General features: G+C 42.9%; 1 protein-coding gene across 1 annotated transcript in view; it reads left to right on the top strand.

The window, feature by feature from the left end:
- Positions 1-9,249: 9,249 nt before the first annotated feature.
- Positions 9,250-22,476, top strand: part of LOC124775747 (gastrin/cholecystokinin type B receptor-like) — a 65,499-nt gene continuing 52,272 nt past the window's right edge. The window contains exon 1 of the mRNA XM_047250577.1: positions 9,250-9,416. Coding sequence (XP_047106533.1) covers positions 9,250-9,416 — 167 coding nt within the window. The remainder of the gene's footprint in view (positions 9,417-22,476) is intronic.

Below are 22,476 nucleotides of genomic sequence, written 5' to 3'. Positions count from 1 at the left end.
ACTGACTGAACATTGCGAAAGTCAGAATCATACCGACAGTGATTGTCCATACGGTCAGCCACTGGGATGGACGAGGACTTTCGGAGTGCAGTTAAACTGTGTCCCACGAGGAGTGTTTCCGGTGGACGACGACTCTCGATGTAAATGTAGGCCTTGCCCTTGAGCAGGTAGCTTCCAGGGATACTGGATGCAAATTTCACAGATTTCCGTTTGGGTGCAATTTTCACTGTGTGTGGTTTTCAGAGACCCGAAGGACATCAAGTCGAACATTGTTGTCATGTTGCTTTCTGCTGTGAGGCTGCCAATTTCCTTCTACCATCTCGACGGGAACTACAGCCTAGATGGGACAAGGGTCGAACTAAGGTCCTCCCAGCCCCGAGCCACTGGTGTCCGACAAAGCCGGCCGCCACTCTCCAGCAATCGGTCCGCGGTTTGAATCTGGATAACACTGCCGACTACTGCTGGGTCTGAACGTCGGCTCTCTCCGCTCACAGCTACGGGAACTGATGCACCACCGCCTGACGGCAGAGAGGCAGCTCTTAACAGTATGCTAGAAACGCCGCAGCCGAGCAGTCTGGACGAGACGCATCTCTGCCTGCCCTTCGCAGCCTGAGTTTCACCGCCTCTCACCTTACGCCCGCCTCTTGTGGGTGCACACTTTCTACGCCTACATAACTATGGAACCAATAAAATGTACTATCAACCACTAGTTGCTTACATATTCTGCACACCCCCAACACAACCACCACAGAACCACTCGCTCACAACCATCTTCATCACTGAATATGGTTAATGTAAATAACTATTGTATAATGATATCCTGTTTGATCATTTTTGGGTACAATAGGCTAAGGATTATCATGTGCATGCACATTATACATTTATCTGCTTTCTGAGAAGATTATTATTACAATTTCAATGATGACATTATTAAGATTCTTCACTTGGCCCATGTTAATAAGGACCATCCACACACTTCGTTGTAAATTCGTATTATCTGATCTGGTTTTAAACATGTTCTGAATCGTTGAGAATCTCCTCATAATGGAGCTATGATACAAAAAATGTGTTTAATCAAAACTAGCATAACGTTGGCATTTATAAACACACATCAAAAAAAGTTTTGCAACACCTCCGTTCCGAGAGTTACGGAACCAGTGCAGAAAATTGAAATAGAGATCAACATAAACATCATCTCCGCCCTTTTTATTGCTCATGAAAACCACAACTTGCATGTTGTACTACCATACAATGAGATTTTCACAGGTGGTAGTCCAAATTGCTGCACACACCGGTACCTCCAATACCCAGTAGCACTTCCTCTTGCATTGATGCATGCCTGCATTTGTCGTGGCATACTATCCAAAAGTTCATCAAGGCACTGTTGGTCCAGATTGTCGTCCCACCCCTCAACGGCGATTCGGCGTAGATCCCTCAAATTGCGTTGGTGGGTCACGTACTCCATAAACAGCGCCGGCCGCGGTGGTCTAGCGGTTCTAGGCGCGCAATCCGGAACCGCGCGACTGCTACGGTCGCAGGTTCGAATCCTGCCTCAGCCATGGATGTGTGTGATGTCCTTAGGTTAGTTAGGTTTAAGTAGTTCTAAGTTCTAGGGGACTGATGACCACAGATGTTAAGTCCCATAGTGCTCAGAACCATTTGAACCAAACACTCCATAAACAGCTCTTTTCAATCCATCCCGGGGATGTTCGATAGGGTTCAAATGGTTCAAATGGCTCTGAGCACTATGGGACTTAACTTCTGAGGTCATAAGTCCCCTGGAACTTAGAACTACTTAAACCTAACTAACCTAAGGACATCACCCGAGGCAGGATTCGAACCTGCGACCATAGCGGTCGCGCGGTTCCAGACTGAAGCGCCTAGAACCGCTCGGCCACACATGCCGGCCTCGATAGGGTTCATGTCTGGAGAATATGCTGGCCACTCTAGTCAGTCGACGTCGTTGTCCTGAAGGAAGTCATTCACAAGATGTGCACGATTGGGGCGGGAATTGTCGTCCTTGAAGATGAATGCCTCGCTAATATGCTGCCTATATGATTGCACTATCGGACGGAGAATGACATTCACGTATCGTACAGCCGTTACGGCGCCTTCCATGACCAACAACGGCGTACGTCTGTCCCACATAATGCCATCCCAAAACAGCAGGGACCTCCACCTTGCTGCACTTGCTGGACAGTGCGTCTAAGGCGTTCCAAACACGTCTCCGACTTGTCTGGTTGAAGGCATATGCGACACTCATAGGCGAAGAGAACGTGATGCCAATCCTGAGCGGTCCATTCGGCATGTTGTTGGGCCCATCTGTACCCCACTGAATGATGTGGTGGTTCAAAGATGGACCTCGCCATGGACGTCGGGAGTGAAGTTGCGCCTCATGAAACATATTGCGCACAGTTCGAGTCATAGCACGACGTCCTGTGGCTGCCGGAAAAGTATAATTCAACATGATGGCGTTGCTGTCAGGGTTCCTCCGAGCCCTAATCCGTAGGCAGCGGTCATCCATTGCAACACTAGCCCGTGGGCGGCCTGTGCAAGGCATGTCATCGACAGTTGCTGTCTCTCTGTATCTTCTCCATCTCCGAACAATATCACTTTGGTTCACTCCGTGACGCCTGGATACTTCCCTTGTTGAGAGCCCTTCCTGGCACAAAGTAACAATGCGGACGCGATCGACCAGCGGTACTGACCATCTAGTCATGGTTGAACTACAGACAACACGAGCCGTGTACCTCCTTCCTGATGGAATGACTGGAACTGATCGGTTGTCGGACCCCTCCATGTAATAGGCGCTGCTCATGCATGGTTGTTTACGTCTTTGGGTGGGTTTAGTGACATCTCTTAACAATCAAAGGGACCGTGTCTGTGATATAATATCCACAGTCAACGTCTGTCTTCAGGGGTTCTGGGAACTGGGATGATGCAGAACTTTTTTGATGTGTGTATTAATAGGTTCATATTTTAGAAGCATCGTTTGTTTTTCCATGAAAGAACATCAGTCAGACATTCTTTCAATGACGAAAATGCATTTACTTAGTAGCATGGATATTTCATTGCCCACTGACCGCGTACAGGAATTTCTCCAGTGTTGTCGTTCTGTTATTGTGTTCTCATATCTGCAGTGTAATTTTTTGTTATAAGACAGAAGAGGTTGCAAATTATGATCCACAGAGCAAGTTTCCAGACTGAAACAGAGATCTTGCTCAGTAATATGACCAAGGATGGGCACAAAGCACTTCATTAAAAGGTTGCTTCATATACACCTATATATCTATCTGAATGATTACTATATTTAATACATTTAAACAGATGCGAAAACTTCAATGTTTAACGGTCTGATGAACTTCTTTCAGCCCTGGGCAAAGATCCTTACGAGTGCTAACATCACCAAGACGAACACTACTGACGATTTACAACATTACAGACAATGGAACCCAGGTACGTGTCATTTACGCCTTTTCCTCTTATGATGGCAGCATGTATGAATATGTGCGAGCCTATAAGCTGTTACTTGCCAGATACTTACTACAAATAATTATCTTAATATGTAGACGCTTTGTTAATAACAGTAATTATTTAATTCCTTCTTTTATACCAAGTTTTGCAAAGAAGAAATAACAATAGCCTAGCTGGACATCAGCTGACAAGCAGTTTTGAAATACATTACATAGTTTTTCTTGTACCTCTAAACTATTGTTACGTTTGCGTTGTCAGATTATATAAAATTACTTAGAAAATAAATATCAGAATAAATATTCAGCGAATTTTATAATGTAAATTTAACGGAACGATACTTGCAGAGAGCTTTGATTTATTCATTCTATGACTTTCATTACCCTCTGTATTCAACATGTAACTTTCTTTAGCATGTAACTCAAACTTTAAATACATAAACACTATTTATATTGAAATGTACACTAATGGTTTGACTCCATTACTTGCTCCCAATTTATTAGTCAAACATTGTAAATACTAGTAGTTATATGAGGAGAATTAATAATTGAAGCTACTGACACTTTATGTTTATTTTTCATAAAGGAATTTAATAAGGTAAATAACTTACTATTTCCTATTAGGAGTCGGTAGAAAATTCAAAATTAAACCTTTTCAAACTAAGTTTGAACCTCATATCATAATTATGACAGGTTTACCTATAACTCAGTTAGCATTTTAACTACACTGTGTCTAAAATTAAAGCAAGAAACCGCTATTTCCCCGTTCTGTGTCTAATTCACGACAGAATCATACAGATTGTCAACAGATGTCTGTACGATTGTGTCTTGCACGGAAGATGGCATTCCGGCCAACGGTCAACCACGCCATCGATGGCGTCAGGACACCTGTCAAAAGGGGTAGTGGTTGCTGGGTAGTTCCACATCCACAATCGCTGTGTACACAGTCGCAGATGGAACTGCAAATTTGTGCTAAGATCCTATGGGACCAAACTGCTGAGGTCATCGGTCCTTCAGCTTACACTACGCTAAGACCAACAAACACACGCATGTCCGAGGAAGGACCTCTGACGTGGGGAGCCGCGTGAACCGTGACGAGGCGCCCTAGACGGCTTGGCTACCTCGCGCGGCTAGTCACAGACGGTCCAGTATGGTAGAGAGAAGACACGTGCCAGACACCCTGGAGGGTGCTGAGCCATAGGAAGAATAGAACCAGGAGAGTCACAAACTGATATTACCATATGACTTAATGTGAATCGTTTTGTTGCCTTCCAGATGTGGCGATAGTTGATAGAGGCAGAAACGATATCCCGGAGACCAGGGCAGGGCTGCCTACGTCTGACATCAGAGACACTTGACCGTTATTTACCAATGAGGGCACTACAGTGCCGAGTTAGCACTGCGCGGAGAATGGTATCTGACGTCGCAGCATCCAATGGTCTTGTAGCATCGAGGCAACGCTGTACGGAAGGCTTCGGTAGAGTTGCCTTTCTTGTCGGAGACCGGCTGTATGTGTACCTCTGACGCGTCTTCACAGAATGGAACGTCTAGAGTGGAGTCGTCAACATGCCGTCTGGAAGGTCGAACAGAGGGCCAATGATCTTTTCACAGATGAGTCCCGATTTGGTCTGAAGAGTGATTCTCAGCAATTCGCATCTGGAAGGAACGTGGAATACGATTTAGGGGCCCAAACATTGTGGAAAGAGACCAATGTCGAGGTGAATCCCTGATAGTGTCGGCATGGACTATTTTGATCACTCGGACACCTCTTCATGAAATAGTATGGGTGAGTCAGGTATTGTGATGAGATCTTGGGACCTCTTGTGCGGTTGTTGAGAGGTACTGTGGGCCCGGACTTCGTGCCAATGGATGATAATACTCGACCTCGTAGATCACAGGTGGTTGAAGTTTTCTTGGAAACGGAAGATACTGGACGCATGGCATGGCCTGCTAGCTCTCCCGCTTTGAATCCCACAGAGCATGTCTGGGATGCACTAGGGAGATGGGCTGCATCACGTCAGTATCCACCAACCACTCTTCAAGATTTGCTAGCAGCTTTGCAGGAAGAATGGGCGTTATTACCTCAACATGAGACCAATGAAATCATTCATAGCATGCACCGTCTTTGTCAGGTCTTGACTGTTGCCAGAGGCAATCACACATCATACTGAAAATCATTAACCAGTTGTCGGAATACGTGTGCAAATCTGTTAAGTTGGAAAAAAGGAAGAACCTTTTTGCCTACAGTTATGCATGTTGCTGTTGTTTACGTTCTGTACTCTTCACATGCTTCTACTTTACTACCACATGTTAATACAATTTTGTGGCAAAATAAGGTCAGCCTCTAAAATTTCGTTTGTTTCATTAATTGTGGACACCAGTTGAGTCAGAAATTATGACATTTATTTCATAGTGTATGCAATGTAACGATTTGTTCTCCTTGTATTATGTCCATAACCACCAACTTACTTAACGTATCTCTCGATAAAGTTGGCTATTTCATAGTAATACTTTCGCACAAAGTTGATAATGACATCTGTATAGGGTTACAACTGGTAATTGAGCCGGAACAAATATGCGATGAATAGAACTACTCGTACTTACAAAAATAATTAACAGATATGTATATTAACCAAGTAACTGTATCTAAAAGTGTTATCTCAACCTATAATGTTACAAATTTTCGATGTATAGCAAGTTCTTGCCTGAGTAAATGTTATACTATCATTACCAGAAGTATTATTATTATTATTATTATTATTTTCATGAAACTTCAGGGTGTCACTGCAGAAATGTCACGTAACTTGATGAAATCAGTTACATGTGGAACTTATTAAACTGAGACAAGTATCATAAATTAGATAATTAGCATTTCATCCGAAAACTGATACACAACATTTTGTGTAATAAGATCCAGAAGCTTTCTTTTCAATGTGTTAAATACTGACAGTAAGCTATCTTCTGACTGACCTCAAAAAGGAGAGAACATGTTAAGGTTGCACTCATTTTTCACTTAGAAAAAAAAAATGTGGTTCGTATTTCAAAAATTAGAGCACTGTGACTGAAAATTAGTGACATGAAATAATTAAAAATTGCTAGTGAAAAACCATACGTTTCTATATTAAATATTTGTTTACGAGATATCGCAGTTTTAGGTGCTAACATAGCACTTTTTGGTACACTAGTAATTTGAAGATAGTTATGATACAGGACTCAGGTGTTGATTTGTGATTAAGAAGACGACTATTTAATGTACTGTCCACTATCACACCTATGTTCATCGTATTTCTCCAAAAAATATTTATTATGATTAGTATGTAATCTCCAAATGTCAGCAGGGCTACCTCGTAGGAAAGGTTCTCATTCCTCGTGTACTGATACCTTTCTTGTAGGATATGTATACTGAATACAGGTTACTGTACATTTTATGGACATCGTTTTTTTTTAAGACAAAGAGAAAAAAGACTGTGGACTCCAGTGCAGGTGCACAGTCTGCTCCAGTCGATTGCCTTCGAAGGAAGTAATGTCTCATCCGGTAGAATAATCGCAATCATCAATACCCTCGAGACAGTGCAGAGCAGTTTGGTATTCAGTACACGTCGTCTGCGCGAAATCTGCTAATCAAGAATGTTAACCACCAAACACTTCTGACGAATGTTTCTACCGCTACCAGGATTCGAAGTGGCCCCCTCTGGTTTGAGCAGCCCTCCAATAGAGTGCATTAGTGACTTCGGTCAGCCACAGTATGTTTCTATTTATGTTTATTTTGTTGTTTCGGTCCTCTAGAAATGTTTCATCACTGTCAGATTCTTGTATACAGTGGAGAAAATTTTGAACAGATGATTATCTTACTGTTTTCTTTTTTTAAGTAATCTACTTACTTGACTCACGAAAATTGAATTACTGAGTAGCAAGCTGCACAAAACCGTCTCCGAATGTCATTCTGTATATTTCTTTTATATTCTGTATACACGCTGAGCAACGCGGTGAGTGCATTTGTGAGGTTTGTTACGTAGAAGATCAGAGACCTTCGAAGCCACACATTCAGAAATAAGATTATACGCTGAGATGACAAGAAACATGGGACAGTGATATGCACATATATAGATGGCGGTAGTGCCGCGTACACAAGGTATAAGAGGGCAGTGCATTGGCGAAGCTGTCATTTGTACTCAGTTGATTCATATGAAAAGATTTACTACGTATTTGTGTCTTTACGACAGGAATTAACAGACTTTGAGTGTGGGGTGGTAGTTGGTGCTAGACGCATAGTTCATTCCATTTCGGAAATCCTTGGGGAATCCAATACTCCGAGATCCACATTATCAGTAGTGTACCGAGAATAACAAAATTCAAGCCTTACCTCTCCCCACAGACAACGCAGTGGCCAACGGCTTTCATTTAACAATCCTGAGCAGAGGTTCTTGCGTAGAGCTGTCAGTGCCAACAGACGAGCAGGACTGCTTGAAATAACAGCAGAAATCAATGTGGGGCATACGACGAACGTATCCGCTAGGACAGAGCAACGAAATTTTGCGTTAGTGGGTTCAAATGGCTCTGAGCACTATGGGACTTCACATCTGTGATCATCAGTCCCCTAGAACTTAGAACTACTTAAACCTAACTAACCTAAGGACATCACACACATCCATGCCCGAGGCAGGATTCGAACCTGCGACCGTAGCAGTCGCGCGGTTCCGGACTGAGCGGCTAGAACCGCTCGACCACCGCGGCTGCGTTAGTGGGCCATGGCAGCAGACGACCAACGTGAGTGCATTTCCTAACAGCACGGCATCGCCTGCAACACCTCTCCTGGCTTAGTGACCATATCGGATGCGATGCAGCATAGACGACTGGAAAACCGTGGCCTAATTTGATGAGTCCGGATTTCAGTTGGTAAGAGCTGATGGTAGGGTTCGAGTGTGGGACACACTCCACGAAACCATGGACTCACGTTGTCGACAAGGCACTGTGCAAGATTGTGATGGCTCCATAAGGCGAGGGTTGCGTTCACACGGAATCGATCACTGACCATGGAATGGTTACGTTCGGCTACCTGGAGACTATTTGCAGCTATTGATGGACCTCCTGTTCTCAAACAACGATGTCACTTAGCGTGCCACAACTGTTCCCTATTGGTTTGAAGAACATTCTGGACAATTCGAGGGAATGATTTGGCTAACCAGATCGCCCAACCTGAATCCCATCGAATATCAGTTAGTGCACAAAATCCTGCACCAGTAACACTTCCGCAATTATGAACGGCTACAGAGGTAGCATGGCTCAATATTTCTGCAATGGCTTATAACGACTTGCTCAGTTCACGCCCCGTAAAGATGCTGCACTACCCCGGGTAAAATAAGGTCCGACGAGGTATTAGGAGGTATTCAATGTTGTCCTATGATGACATGGTTGAAGACTGTGGCTGTTATTTGAAGACAAATGTTGATAGTGTTGAAACAGCGACCAGCCACAAATTTATTTTCAGTTCCTTTATACAAAAGGTACCGTTACCGGTTTCGAATCATTACGATTCATCTTCAGATAGTTTTCATGCTTTCATTAGAACATGTGGTGCGCTTTTTTTTACAGATTAATTAACCTACATTTCAAAACACTCCAAACTGACATTTCACAATTAATCTGTCTCAGCACCATCAACATTAGGAGGAATCCCAAGAGTTTTGTCACCTCAGTGTACAGTCACTGTCTGTTCGCCTTATAAAAGCCACAAGTTCTAAAAAACTTCTTTCGGCGGCGTCGCGAGCAGTTTCCCTGGATGGCGAACTGCGAGCTACCACCCAACTCGAACCTGTCGTTCGCGTTGTGGAGTGAGAACACCTACCTGAAGAACGTCGACCGCGTCGTCTATCTGGTGCTCTTCGGGCTGGTTGGTGGAGCCGCCATCGCACTGAACGTAGCAGAACTGTACGTCGTCTTCACCAGGTATGCTGCGCACATGCTCAGAGTGTATTACGACCGTTGTTCACTTCAGCGTGGAAATACGAGGCACAGTCATTAACTTACTAGTCTGATATCAGTTTACATGGCACAGGAAAGATAACGACTCATATTTTAAGGAAAGTCATTAAAATATCTAGAACTATGACGTCCTGAGAGAAATTAGCAATACATCTACATCTACATCCATACTCCGCAAGCCACCTGACGGTGTGTGGCGGAGGGTACCCTGAGTACCTCTATCGGTTCTCCCATCTATTGCAGTCTCGTATTGTTCGTGGAAATAAAGATTGTCGGTGTGCCACGGTGTGGGTTCTAATCTCTCTGCTTTTATCATCATGATCTCTTCGCCAGATATACGTAGGAGGGAGCAATATACTGCTTGACTCCTCGGTGCAGGTGTGTTCTCGAAACTTCAACAAAAGCCCGTACCGAGCTACTGAGTGTCTCTCTTGCAGAGTCTTCCACTGGAGCTTATCTATCGTCTCCGTAACGCTTTCGCGATTACTATATGATCCTGTAACGAAGCGCACTGCTCTCCGTTTGATCTTTTCTATCTCTTCCATCAACCCTATCTGGTACGGATCCCACGCCGGTGAGCATTATTCAAGCAGTGGGCGAACAAGTGTACTGTAACCTACTTCCTTTGTTTTCTGACTGCATTTCCATAGGATTCTTCCAATGAATCTTAGTCTAGCATCTGCTTTACCGACGATCAATTTTATATGGTCATTCCATTTTAAATCACTCCTAATGCCTACTCCCACATAATTTATGGAATTAACTGCTTCCAGTTGCTGACCTGCTATATTGTAGCTAAACGATAAAGGATCTTTCTTTCTATGTATTCGCAGCACATTACACTTGTCTACACTGAGATTCAATTGCCATTCCGTGCACCATGCGTCAATTCGTTGCAGATCCTCTTGCATTTCAGTACAATTTTCCATTGTTACACCCTCTCGATATACTACAGCATCATACGCAAAAAGCCTCAGTGAATTTCCGATGTTATCCACAGGTTTATATATATATATATTCACTATATATATATATATATATATATATATATATATATATATAGTGAATAGCAACGGTCCTACGACACTCCCCTGCGACACAACTGAAATCACTCTTACTTCGGAAGACTTCTCTCCATTGAGAATGACATGCTGCGTTCTGTTATCTAGGAACTCTTCAATCCAGTCACACAATTGGTCTGATAGCCCATATGCTCTTATTTTGTTCATTAAACGACTGTGGGGAACTGTATCGAACGCCTTGCGGAAGTCAAGAAACACGGCATCCACCTGGGAAACCCTGTCTATGGCCCTCTGAGACTCGTGGACGAATAGCGCGAGCTGGGTTTCACACGATCGTCTGTTTCGAAACCCTTGCTGATTCCTACAGAGTAGATTTCTAGTCTCCAGAAAAGTCATTATACTCGAACATCATACGTGTTCCAAAATTCTGCAACTGATCGACGTCAGAGATATAGGTCTATAGTTCTGCACATCTGTTCGACTTCCCTTCTTGAAAACGGGGATGTCCTGTGCCCTTTTCCACAGATAATAAGATTAAAATTATAAGGGATATTGTTGAACGGGTGACAGGACAAACAGTCAGGGAACAAGATACGATAACAATTAAACTAAATGACAATGTTATGACGGATAATTCACAAGCTGCAAGTGTTTTAACAATCACTTTCTAAATATAACAGTAAAAGTAGGATCAACTGGTTCAGTTGAAGAACAAAGAATGTAACCGTTTATTAAAAATGTCACTCCACAAAACTTTTAGCAATTAGGAGTAGCACAAACATAATTCATTGAAATTAACTGAATTATAAAAATTCTAACAATCAAAGGTTTATATGTTGATGCAATTTCAAATAGCATTCTGAAACGTTGTTCGAACTTAATAAGTAATGTTCTTAGTAAGGCGAGTAATGCGTGACATACACAGGAAATTTTTTCAGACAGGTTAACATATGCAATGTTGTTAAGGCTCTCTACAAGAAAATTATCGTCCAGTTTCCTTATTGATATATTTTTCCAAAATACTGGAAAAAGTAATGAACTCAAGCGTAGTCTCACACGTAGATAATAAGAATTTACACGGCATATCACAGTTTGAATTCCAAAATGGTTACACTGGACTCGCATTCGGAAGGACAACGGTTCAATCCCGCGTCCGGCCATCCTGATTTAGGTTTTCCGTGATTTCTCTAAATCGCTCCAGGCAAATGCCGGGATGGTTCCTTTGAAAGGGCACAGCCGACTTCCTTCCCCATCCTTCACTAATCCGATGAGACCGATGACCTTGCTGTTTGGTCTCTTCCCCCCAACAACCCAACCCAACGCAAAATGGTTACCCAACCCTGCGAGCTATGTACACATTCAGCCACCAAAAACACTGACGGAAAAAAAAACGTAGCACCAAGAAGGAGTTATGCGACATGAACGAAAGCTGGTAGGCGTGCTTGTACATCAGAAAGATGATGTCTGTTTAGATTTCGCTCTAGTCGCCTAAGAGGATGCAAACCAGGTTTGCTTTAAATACACGCTGTAACGGTCATGAGCGGTAGTCACCTTTGAGATTGGACGTGACGTGTCGATGTTAGTCAAGAATACCTTTAATGCGACAAAGACGCCATTATCAACTCTTTACTGAGCCTGAACGTAGTCGTGTAATAGGGCTGTGAGAAGCTGGATGTTCCTTTTGCGATACTGCAACAAGACTTTGTAGGAATGAAGCCACTGTACACGATTGCTGGTAGTGGTAGTCACGAGAATGTTTGGTCGCAAGAAGATCGGCTCCGCATCGCTACGTGGCTCTGCCGACAAAGAAGCTCATGGTGTTCGGTTTGTGGCTCTGGCACATCGTACTGCATCTGCAGTAGGCAACAAGTTGAGCGTCAGTTGGAACCACAGTGACACAACGAACTGTTACCAAACGGCTACTTCAAGGACAGTTCCGAGCCAGAGGCCCCGTAACTTTATGCTACCGGCCCCAAACCACCGCCATTTGAGAATTCAATTATGTCATGCGACAACTGATTGGCGAGCAGAGTGGAGACCTGTTGTGTTTCCTGATGAGAGCGGGTTATTCCTCAGTGCTAATGATGGCCGTGTGTTCGTTAGGAGCAGGCCGGTTGAAGACCTGCAACCAACCTGTCTACATGACAGACACACTGGACCTACAGTTACCGTCTGGGGTGTAATTTCGTACGACAGCAGGAACACTCTCGTGGTTATCCCTTGCACGGTGACTGCGAATTTGGTGTTCTGACCTGTTGTGCTGCTATTCATGACCAGCATTCCAGGGGTTGTCTTCCAGCCGGATAACTCTCGCCCACATAACGTTGTTGCAACCCAACATGCTCTTCAGAAAGTCGACATGCTACCTCGGCCTGCTCCGTCACCAGATCTGTCTTCAGTCGAGCACATATGGGACATCATCGAATGGCAACTCATGCACCATCCACAAACACTATTAACCATCCCAGTACTGGCCGACCATATGCAACAGGCATGAAATTCCATCCCTAAAACTGACGTCCAGCACCTGTAGAAGACAATACATACCCGTTTGCAAGCTTGCATTCAACATTCTGGCGGTGACACCGGTTATTATTGTACCAGCATTTCACATTTGCAATGGCTAATCTCTTGCTCACATTAAACTGTGATCTAGCAATACCTTACATATGTTATGTAGACAAATGTGTACCCCAAATGCCATTACTCTATATTAATTATTTTTGGTGTTGTGATTTTTTTTCTGTCAGTGTATTTCAAGCCTTAAATAATAAAATATCGCCAATTGGTATGTTTTGTTTTCTTTCCAAGGCGTTGTATTGTTTAGATCATATTATAGTCCTAGAAAAACGTAAGTTTTATGGAATTGAAGGATTTACTAAACAAACAGAATGGAAACATTCAGGCAATGTCGGAAAACTAGAAAATGAATTCCAGTTAAACATTAGCGTATCCATCAACAGCGTTCCAAAAGATTGTCAGCAAATCACAGTGTTTATTGTCTACCACAATTACCAACGTCTTGCGAAGCTAAGAGTCAGTGGTCTACTATATCACAAAGACCAGCAGTCTCAATGAACAAAGATAGCCTCTATAGCATGAGAAGAGTGCGGCTCTTCCTGCAAAGAGAAATCAGATACATTAGTGTCCAACAGAACTAAATGGCACCACAGAAGATGGAAGGAGCGGGAAACAGACCAAATCTTTGCTGAGCATTGTCTGGAATGCAGAAAATGACGTGTAATGCAGCAGAAATACTGCACTGTCAACAAAAACTCTTTATGCTTTAAATACTGGAGGTAACGAGTCACCACATTAACCATCCTGAACAGTTGCTACGTGAATAAACAGACTAGTTCGCTTCCACTCCTTGATGCTCCGAAAATAGCATTCGAAAATCCTGACTGACTACCCATTCCATCTTTCTTATGTTATTCCGTATTATAAAGGGTTTTTCCAGTAATTAATTTTAGTATTTTACCATTTCATGTGTATTATTTTGTGATTAGTGTTCTAGGCTCATTTTTAGATGGTTATAAATTTGTTGCTTCAGTTATACAGGATGCATCATGCACTGAGGTGACAAAAGTAATGGGATACCTCCTAATATTGTATAGGGTCTCCGTTTGCCTGGCGTAGTGCAGCAGCTCCACGTGGCATGGACTCAACAAGTCGTTGGACGTCCCGTGCTGAAATAATTAGTTTTGCTGCCTCTATGGACGTCCATAATTGCGAAACTGTTGCCAGTTCACGATTGTGTGCACGACTTGACTTCTCAATTATGTCTCGTAGATGTTCGATCGGATTCATGTCGGGCGATCTTGGTGGCCAAATCATTCGCTGGAATTGCACAGAATGTTCTTCAGACTAATCACGAACAGTTGTGGTACGGTGACATGGCGCAGTGTCATCCATACAAATTCTATCATTGTTTGGGAAATAAAAGCCATGAATGGTTCCAAATGGACTCCAAAAAGCCAAACGTAAACATTTACAGTCAGTGATAGGTTCATTTGGGCCAGAGGACCTAGTCCATTCCATGTAAACACAGCCGACACCATTATGGAGCTACCACCAACTTGCACAGCGTCTTGTTGACGACTTGGGTCCATGGCTTCGTGGGGTCTATACCATACTCTAGCCGTACCATCAGCACTTACAAACTGAAATCAGGTTTCATCTGATCATACCACAGTTTTCCAAGGGTCCATCTGATATGGTCATTAGCCCCGGACGTCGTTCTATCAGCAAAGGCAATCGTGTCAGTTGCCTGCTGCCATGGCTCACTAACGCAAGATTTCGCCGTAGTATCCTAACGGATACGTTCTTCGTACTTCCCACGTTGATTTCTGCTGTTATTTCAAGCAGTGACCTTTTTTTAGACAAATCTACGCAAAACGCCGCTGCGCTCGGTCATTAAGTGAAGGCCGTCCGTCACTATATTTTATGTAGTGACAAGTAATGCCCGAAATTTGATATTCTTGGTATACTCTTGACACTGTGGATCTCGGAATATCGAATTCCCCAATGATTTCCGAAATGGAATGTCCCATGTGTCTATCTCCAACTACTATTCCGCATTCAGAGTTTGTTAATTTAGGTCGTGTGGCCGTAATGACGTCGGGAAGCTTTCCTTATGGACCACCTGCGTACAAGTGACAGCTCCGCCAAAGAACTGCCCTTTTATACCCTGTGTATGTCATACCATCGCCACCGGTGCGTGTGGATATCGGTAGCCCATGACTTTTGTCACCTCAGTGTAGTTAACAGCGAAAACTGGTGCATACATCGGATAGTAGAAGAGAAAATTTTCCAGTACACATGAGTCCGCGAACGAGATAATGGGGAATGTGCGGCAACGAGCCGAAACTGACTGCAGTAGGGAATACTGAATGAAAGTGTGTGTAAAATAAAAAACTTTTCCATTAAGCCTCACTCCCGTAACAATTACGAGAAATGATCTTGTGCAAGCGAAGCTACATCTGAGGTCCCAGAAGGAAGCGATTTAGTGCCAATTGACGTATAATCTAAAAAACATATGACGTTCTCTACATGAATACCACAAAAAATTCGGTAAATTTCAGTTACTCCATAAATCATTCAGATCTAAAAGTAGTCGATTCAACTAAATACCCAGGGATTGCAATTATGAAGAACTTAAACTGGAACCAGTACATATAAATTTTTTTTAGGGAAGGTGAACCCAAGAAGGTTTTTTTGGCAAAACATTTATTAGACACAACAAATCTGCTAAACAGACTGTCTTCACTACGCTTGTCCACCCTCTCCTGCAGTATTACTGCGCATTGTGGCGTACTTAACAGATATGATTGACAGAGGAATCGAAAAGGTCCAAAGGAGGAAAATCGTTTTGTATTATCGCGTAGTAGGTGAATGTCGCGGTTATCAGAACTCGCACCTACCCCAGACAGGTATGACAACTGCGATAAAATAACAGAAGTCAGAGCTCGCTCGAAAACATTTAGGTGTGTATGTTTCCCGCGCTATGTTCGAGAGTGAAACGGTAAAGAAACGTTCTAAAAGTCTTGCTATGAACCCTCGTGCAGATACTTAAGTGCAAGTTTTAGACTAATCATGTATGCACTATAACATCATGGTCAGTAACTTTAGACAACGAAATAAACCTGAAAACTAGGTCATGTACGCACAGTAAAAGTAATCGGGGAAACTGTTTTTTTTTTCTGGTTCAACGTTAACTTGCTACCCTCAGTAATTCCCGTCTTCAGCACAGAGAACAACTCAATACGCAGGATTTAAGTACTACATAAGAAAGACAAGCTTACATTTGGAAGCGTGCGTCGAAGAATCACTAATTTCAAAATTTTCGGAAATTTATAACAGAACTCCTGCCAATCCTTGTGGCCGAGAGTAAGTCTTACGAAGGCTAATTAATGAAAAGGACAGCCTACTTTTAGCACAATACGTGTTAATAGGAAAAGCACAATCCTTCTACAAAGCGTTCTAATGCTCCATCAAATGATCAAGCAGTCATGGTAAATGATATAGAATTCAGAAACATGGTGCTGCGACTGTTAACAATATACAGTAACGTAACAGGGATCTTAGGCGACCTTAAACCGGTCTCTTTGGAACAAAACTGAAGTTAACTGTTGGGTAGATTCACCACGGGTACTGGAGGAAGATTCTGGTGTCGCCTTCGTACATTTCGAGCATATATATATATATAGGGTATATATATATATATATATATATATATATATATATATATAGGGTATATATATATATATATATATATATATATATATATATATATATGGGGGGGTCCATTGATCGTGACCGGGCCAAATATCTCTCGAAATAAGCGTCAAACGAAAAAACTACAAAGAACGAAACTTGTTTAGCTTGAAGGGCGCTATGGTTGGCCCGCTAGATGGCGCTGCCATAGGTCAAACGGATATCAGCTGCGGTTTTTAAAATAGGAACCCCCATTTTTGTTACATATTCGTGTAGTACTAAAGAAATATGAATGTTTTAGTTGGACCACATTTTTCGCTTTGTGATAGATGGCGCTGTAATAGTCACAAACATATGGCTCACAATTTTGGACGAACAGTTGGTAACAGGTAGGTTTTTTAAATTAAAATACAGAACGTAGGTATGTTTGAACATTTTATTTCGGTTGTTCCAATGTGATACATGTACCTTTGTGAACTTATCATTTCTGAGAAAGCATGCTGCTACAGCGTGATTACCTGAAATTACCAAATTAATGCAATAAACGCTCAAAATGATATCCGTCAAACTCAATGCATTTGGCACTATGTGTAACGACATTCCTCTTAACAGCGAGTAGTTGGCCTTCCGTAATGTATGCACATGCATTGACAATGCGCTGACACATGTTGTCAGGCGTTGTCGGTGGACCACGATAGCAAATATCCTTCAACTTTCCCTGCAGAAAGAAATCCGGGGAAGTCAGATCTGGTAAACGCACGGGCCATGGTATGGTGCTTGGACGACCAATCCACCTCTCATTAAATATGCTATTCAAAACCGCTTCAACCGCACGCGAGCTATGTGCCGGACAGCCATCCTGTTGGAAGTACATAGCCATTCTGTCGTGCAGTGAAATATCTTGTAGTAACATCGGCAGAATATTACGTAGGAAATCAGTATACATTGCACCATTTGGATTTCCATCGATATAATGGGCGTCAATTATCCTTCCTCCCATAATGCCGCACCATACATTAACCTGCCAAGTTCGCTGATGTTCCATTTGTCGTAGCCATCGTGGATTTTCCTTTGCCCAATAATGCGTATTATGCCGGTTTGCGTTACCGCTGTTGGTGAATGACACTTCGTCGCTAAATAGAACGCGTGCAAAAGATCTGTCATCGTCCCGTAATTTCTCTTGTGCCCAGTGGCAGAACTGTACACGACGTTCAGTCGTGCAATTCCTGGTGCATAGAAATATAGTACGGATGCAATCGATGTTGATGTAGCATTCTCAGCACCGACGTTTTTGAGATTCCCGATTCTCGCGGAATTTGTGTGCTGGTGATGTGCGGATTTGCAGCTAAAACACATACTTGGGCATCATCATTTGTTGCAGGTCGTGGTTGACGTTTCACATGTGGCTGAACACTTCCTGTTTCCTTAAATAACGTAACTATCCGGCGAACGGTCCGGACAGTTAGATGATGTCGTCCAGGATACCGAGCAGCATACATAGTACACGCCCGTTGGGCATTTTGATCACAATAGCCATACATCAACACGATATCGACCTTTTCCGCAATTGGTAAACGGTTCATTTTAACACGGGTAATGTATCACGAAGCAAATACCGTCCTTACTGGCGGAATGTTATGTGACACCACGTACTTATATGTTTGTGACAATAACAGCGACATCTATCACATAGCGAAAAAAGTGGTCCAACTAAAACATTCATATTTCTTTACGTACTACACGAATATGTAATAAAATGGCGTTTCCTATTTAAAAAAACGCAGTTGATATCCGTTTGGCCTATGGCAGCGCCATCTAGCGGGCCAACCATAGCGCTATCTGGTTTCCCCCTTCAAGTTAGACGAGTTTCGTTCTTTGTACTTTTTTCGTTTGATGCTTATTTCATGAGATAGTTGGCCCGGTCACTATCAATGGACCACCGTATATATACTGGGTGATCTAAAAGTCAGTATAAATTTGAAAACTGAACAAATCACGGAATAATGTAGGTAGAGAGGTACAAATTGACACACTTGCTTGGAATAACTTGCGGTTTTATTACGACCAAAAAAATACAAAAGTTCAAAAAATGTCCGACAGATGGCGCTTCATCTCATCAGAATAGCAGTAATTAGCATAACAAAGTAAGACAAAGTAAAGATGATGTTCTTTACCGGAAATGCTCAATATATCCACCATCATTCCTCAACAATAGCTGTGTCAAAGAATAATGTTGTGAACAGCACTGTAAAGCATGCCCGGAATTATAGTGAGGCATTGGCGTCGGATTTTGTCTTTCAACATCCCTAGAGATGTCGGTCGATCACGATACACTTGCGACGTCTGGTAACCCCAAAGCCAATAATCGCACGGACTGGGGTCTGGGAGACCAAGCATGACGAAAGTGGCGGCTGAGCACACGATCATCACCAAACGACGCGCGCAAGAGATCTTTCACGCGTCTAGCGGTATGGGGAGAAGCGCCATCCTGCATAAACATCGTACGTTCCAGCAGGTGTTTATCAGTCAGGCTGGGGACGATGTGATTCTGTAACATAACAGCGTACCTCTCACCCGTCACGGTAGCAGTTACAAAACCAGAATCACGCATTTCCTCGAAGAAAAAAGGCCCGATAACGGTAGGTGTGGTAAATCCAACCCAAACCGTGACTTTCTCGTCGTGCAATGGGGTTTCCACGACAGTTCTAGGATTTTCGGTAGCCCAAATTCTGCAGTTGTGGGCGTTGAGAGACCCTGGGAGTGCGAAATGAGCTTCGTCGGTCCACAACACGTTACTCAACCAATCGTCATCTTCTCAACCAATCGTCATCTTCCGCCATCTTTTGAAACGCCCACACCGCAAATGCCCTCCGCTTCACTAAATCGCCAGGTAACAGTTCATGATGCCTATGGATTTTGTACGGATAGCATCGGAGGGTACGCCTCAGTGCCAACCAAACAATAGTGTATGGAATGCCGGTGCGACGTGCTACTGCACGAGCGCTGAATTCCCCGTGCATGGACGAACCCGCTATAGTCTCCATTTCTTCCTGAACTGTCTCAGCAGCATTACGCCTTGTGCTCGGTCGGCCACTGCGGGGTCTATCGTCTAAACAACCCGTGGCTTCAAACTTCGAAATCATTCTTGCCACAGCTCCATTTGTCAACAGACCTTTACCCGTTCGAATCCCCTTCCTATGGCGATAGGATCATAACGCTGAACTAGCACATTCCCCATTCTGATAATACAGCTTCACTAAAAACGCCTTTTCAGGAAACGTCAACATGCTGCGACTGCTGGCGCATCTGATTCTCTCTCTCATTACAGCTCCTTTTATACACGATTGCCACGCGCAGTCACTGACGTTTTGCTGTCCAGCGCCATCTGTCGGAAATTTTGTGAACTTTGTTTTTTTGTTTTTAAGAAAACCCCATCTCATTTCAAGCATGTGTGTCAATTTTTACCTCTCTATCTACATTATTCCGTGGTTTATTAAGTTTTCAAATTTATACTGACTTTTTCCTACCCCCATGAACCATGGACCTTGCCGTTGGTGGGGAGGCTTGCGTGCCTCAGCGATACAGATGGCCGTACCGTAGGTGCAACCACAACGGAGGGGTATCTGTTGAGAGGCCAGACAAACGTGTGGTTCCTAAAGAGGGCAGCAGCCTTTTCAGTAGTTGCAGGGGCAACAGTCTGGATGATTGACTGATCGGGCCTTTCAACACTAACGAAAACGGCCTTGCTGTGCTGGTACTGCGAACGGCTGAAAGCAAGGGGAAACTACAGCCGTAATTTTTCCCGAGGGCTTGCAGCTTTACTGTATGATTAAATGATGATGGCGTCCTCTTGGGTAAAATATTCCGGAGGTAAAATAGTCCCCCATTCGGATCTCCGGGCGGAGACTACTCAAGAGGACGTCGTTATCAGGAGAAAGAAAACTGGCGTTCTACGGATCGGAGCGCGGAATGTCAGATCCCTTAATCGGGCAGGTAGGCTAGAAAATTTAAAAAGGGGAATGGATAGGTTGAAGTTAGATATAGTGGGAATTAGTTAAGTTCGGTGGCAGGAGGAACAAGACTTTTGGTCAGGTGAATACAATGTTATAAATACAAAATCAAATATAGGTAATGCAGGAGTAGGTTTAATAATGAATAAAAAAAATAGGAGTGCGGGTAAGCTACTACCAACAGCATAGTGAACGCATTATTGTGGCCAAGATAGACTCGAAGCCCATGCCTACTACAGTAGTACAAGTTTATATGCCAACTAGCTCTGCAGATGATGAAGAAATTGATGAAATGTATGATGAGATAAAAGAAATTATTCAGGTAGTGAAGGGAGACGAAAATTTAATAGTCATGGGTGACTGGAATTCGAGAGTAGGAAAAGGGAGAGAAGGAAACATAATGGGTGAATATGGATTGGGAGAGAGAAATGAAAGAGGAAGCCGTCTGGTAGAATTTTGCAGAGAGCATAACTTAATCATAGCTAACACTTGGTTCAAGAATCATAAAAGAAGGTTGTATACATGGCTGAATCCTGGAGATACTAGAAGGTATCAGATAGATTATATAATCGTAAGACAGGGATTTAGGAACCAAGTTTTAAATTGTAAGACATTTCCAGGGGCAGATGTGGACTCTGACCACAATCTATTGGTTATGAACTGTAGATTAAAACTGAATAAACTGCAAAAAGGGAATTTAAGGAGATGTGACCTGGATAAACTGAAAGAACCAGAGTTTGTACAGAGTTTCAGGGAGAGCATAAGGGAACAATTGACAGGAATGGGGGAAAGAAATACAGTAGAAGAAGAATGGGTAGCTCTGAGGGATGAAGTAGTGAAGGCAGCAGAGGATCAAGTAGGTAAAAAGAAGAGGGCTAGTAGAAATCCTTGGGTAACAGAAGAAATATTGAATTTAATTGATGAAAGGAGAAAATTTAAAACGCAGTAAATGAAGCAGGCAAAAGGGAATATCAACGTCTGAAAAATGAGATCGACAGGAAGTGCAAAATGGCTAAGCAGGGATGGCTAGAGGACAAATGTAAGGATGTAGAGGCTTATCTCACTAGGGGTAAGATAGATACTGCCTACAGGAAAATTAAAGAGACCTTTGGAGAAAAGAGAACGACTTGTATGAATATCAAGAGCTCAGATGGAAACCCAGTTCTAAGCAAAGAAGGAAAAGCAGGAAGGTGGAAGGAGTATATAGAGGGTCTATACAAGGGCGATGTACTTGAGGACAATATTATGGAAATGGAAGAGTATTGAGATGAAGATGAAATGGGAGATATGATACTGCGTGAAGAGTTTGACAGAGCACTGAAAGACCTGAGTCGAAACAAGGCCCCGCGAGTAGACAACATTCCGTTAGAACTGCTGATGGCCTTGGGAGAGCCTGTCATGACTAAAACTCTACTACCTGGTGAGCAAGATGTATGAGACAGGCGAAATACCCTCAGACTTCAAGAAGAATACAATAATTCCTATCCCAAAGAAAGCAGGTGTTGACAGATGTGAAAATTACCGAACTATCAGTTTAATAAGTCACAGCTGCAAAATACTAACGCGAATTCTTTACAGGCGAATGGAAAAACTGATAGAAGCCGACCTCGGGGAAGATCAGTTTGGATTCCGCAGAAATTTTGGAACACGTGAGGCAATACTGACCCTACGACTTATCTTAGAAAATAGATTAAGGAAAGGCAAACCTACATTTCTAGCATTTGTAGACATAGAGAAAGCTTTTGACAAAGTTGACTGGAATACTCTCTTTCAAAT

Source organism: Schistocerca piceifrons, chromosome 2 (assembly GCF_021461385.2).
Source record: "Schistocerca piceifrons isolate TAMUIC-IGC-003096 chromosome 2, iqSchPice1.1, whole genome shotgun sequence".
In the NCBI taxonomy this organism is placed as follows: domain Eukaryota; kingdom Metazoa; phylum Arthropoda; class Insecta; order Orthoptera; family Acrididae; genus Schistocerca; species Schistocerca piceifrons.
This window is presented reverse-complemented; position numbering and strand designations above follow the sequence as displayed.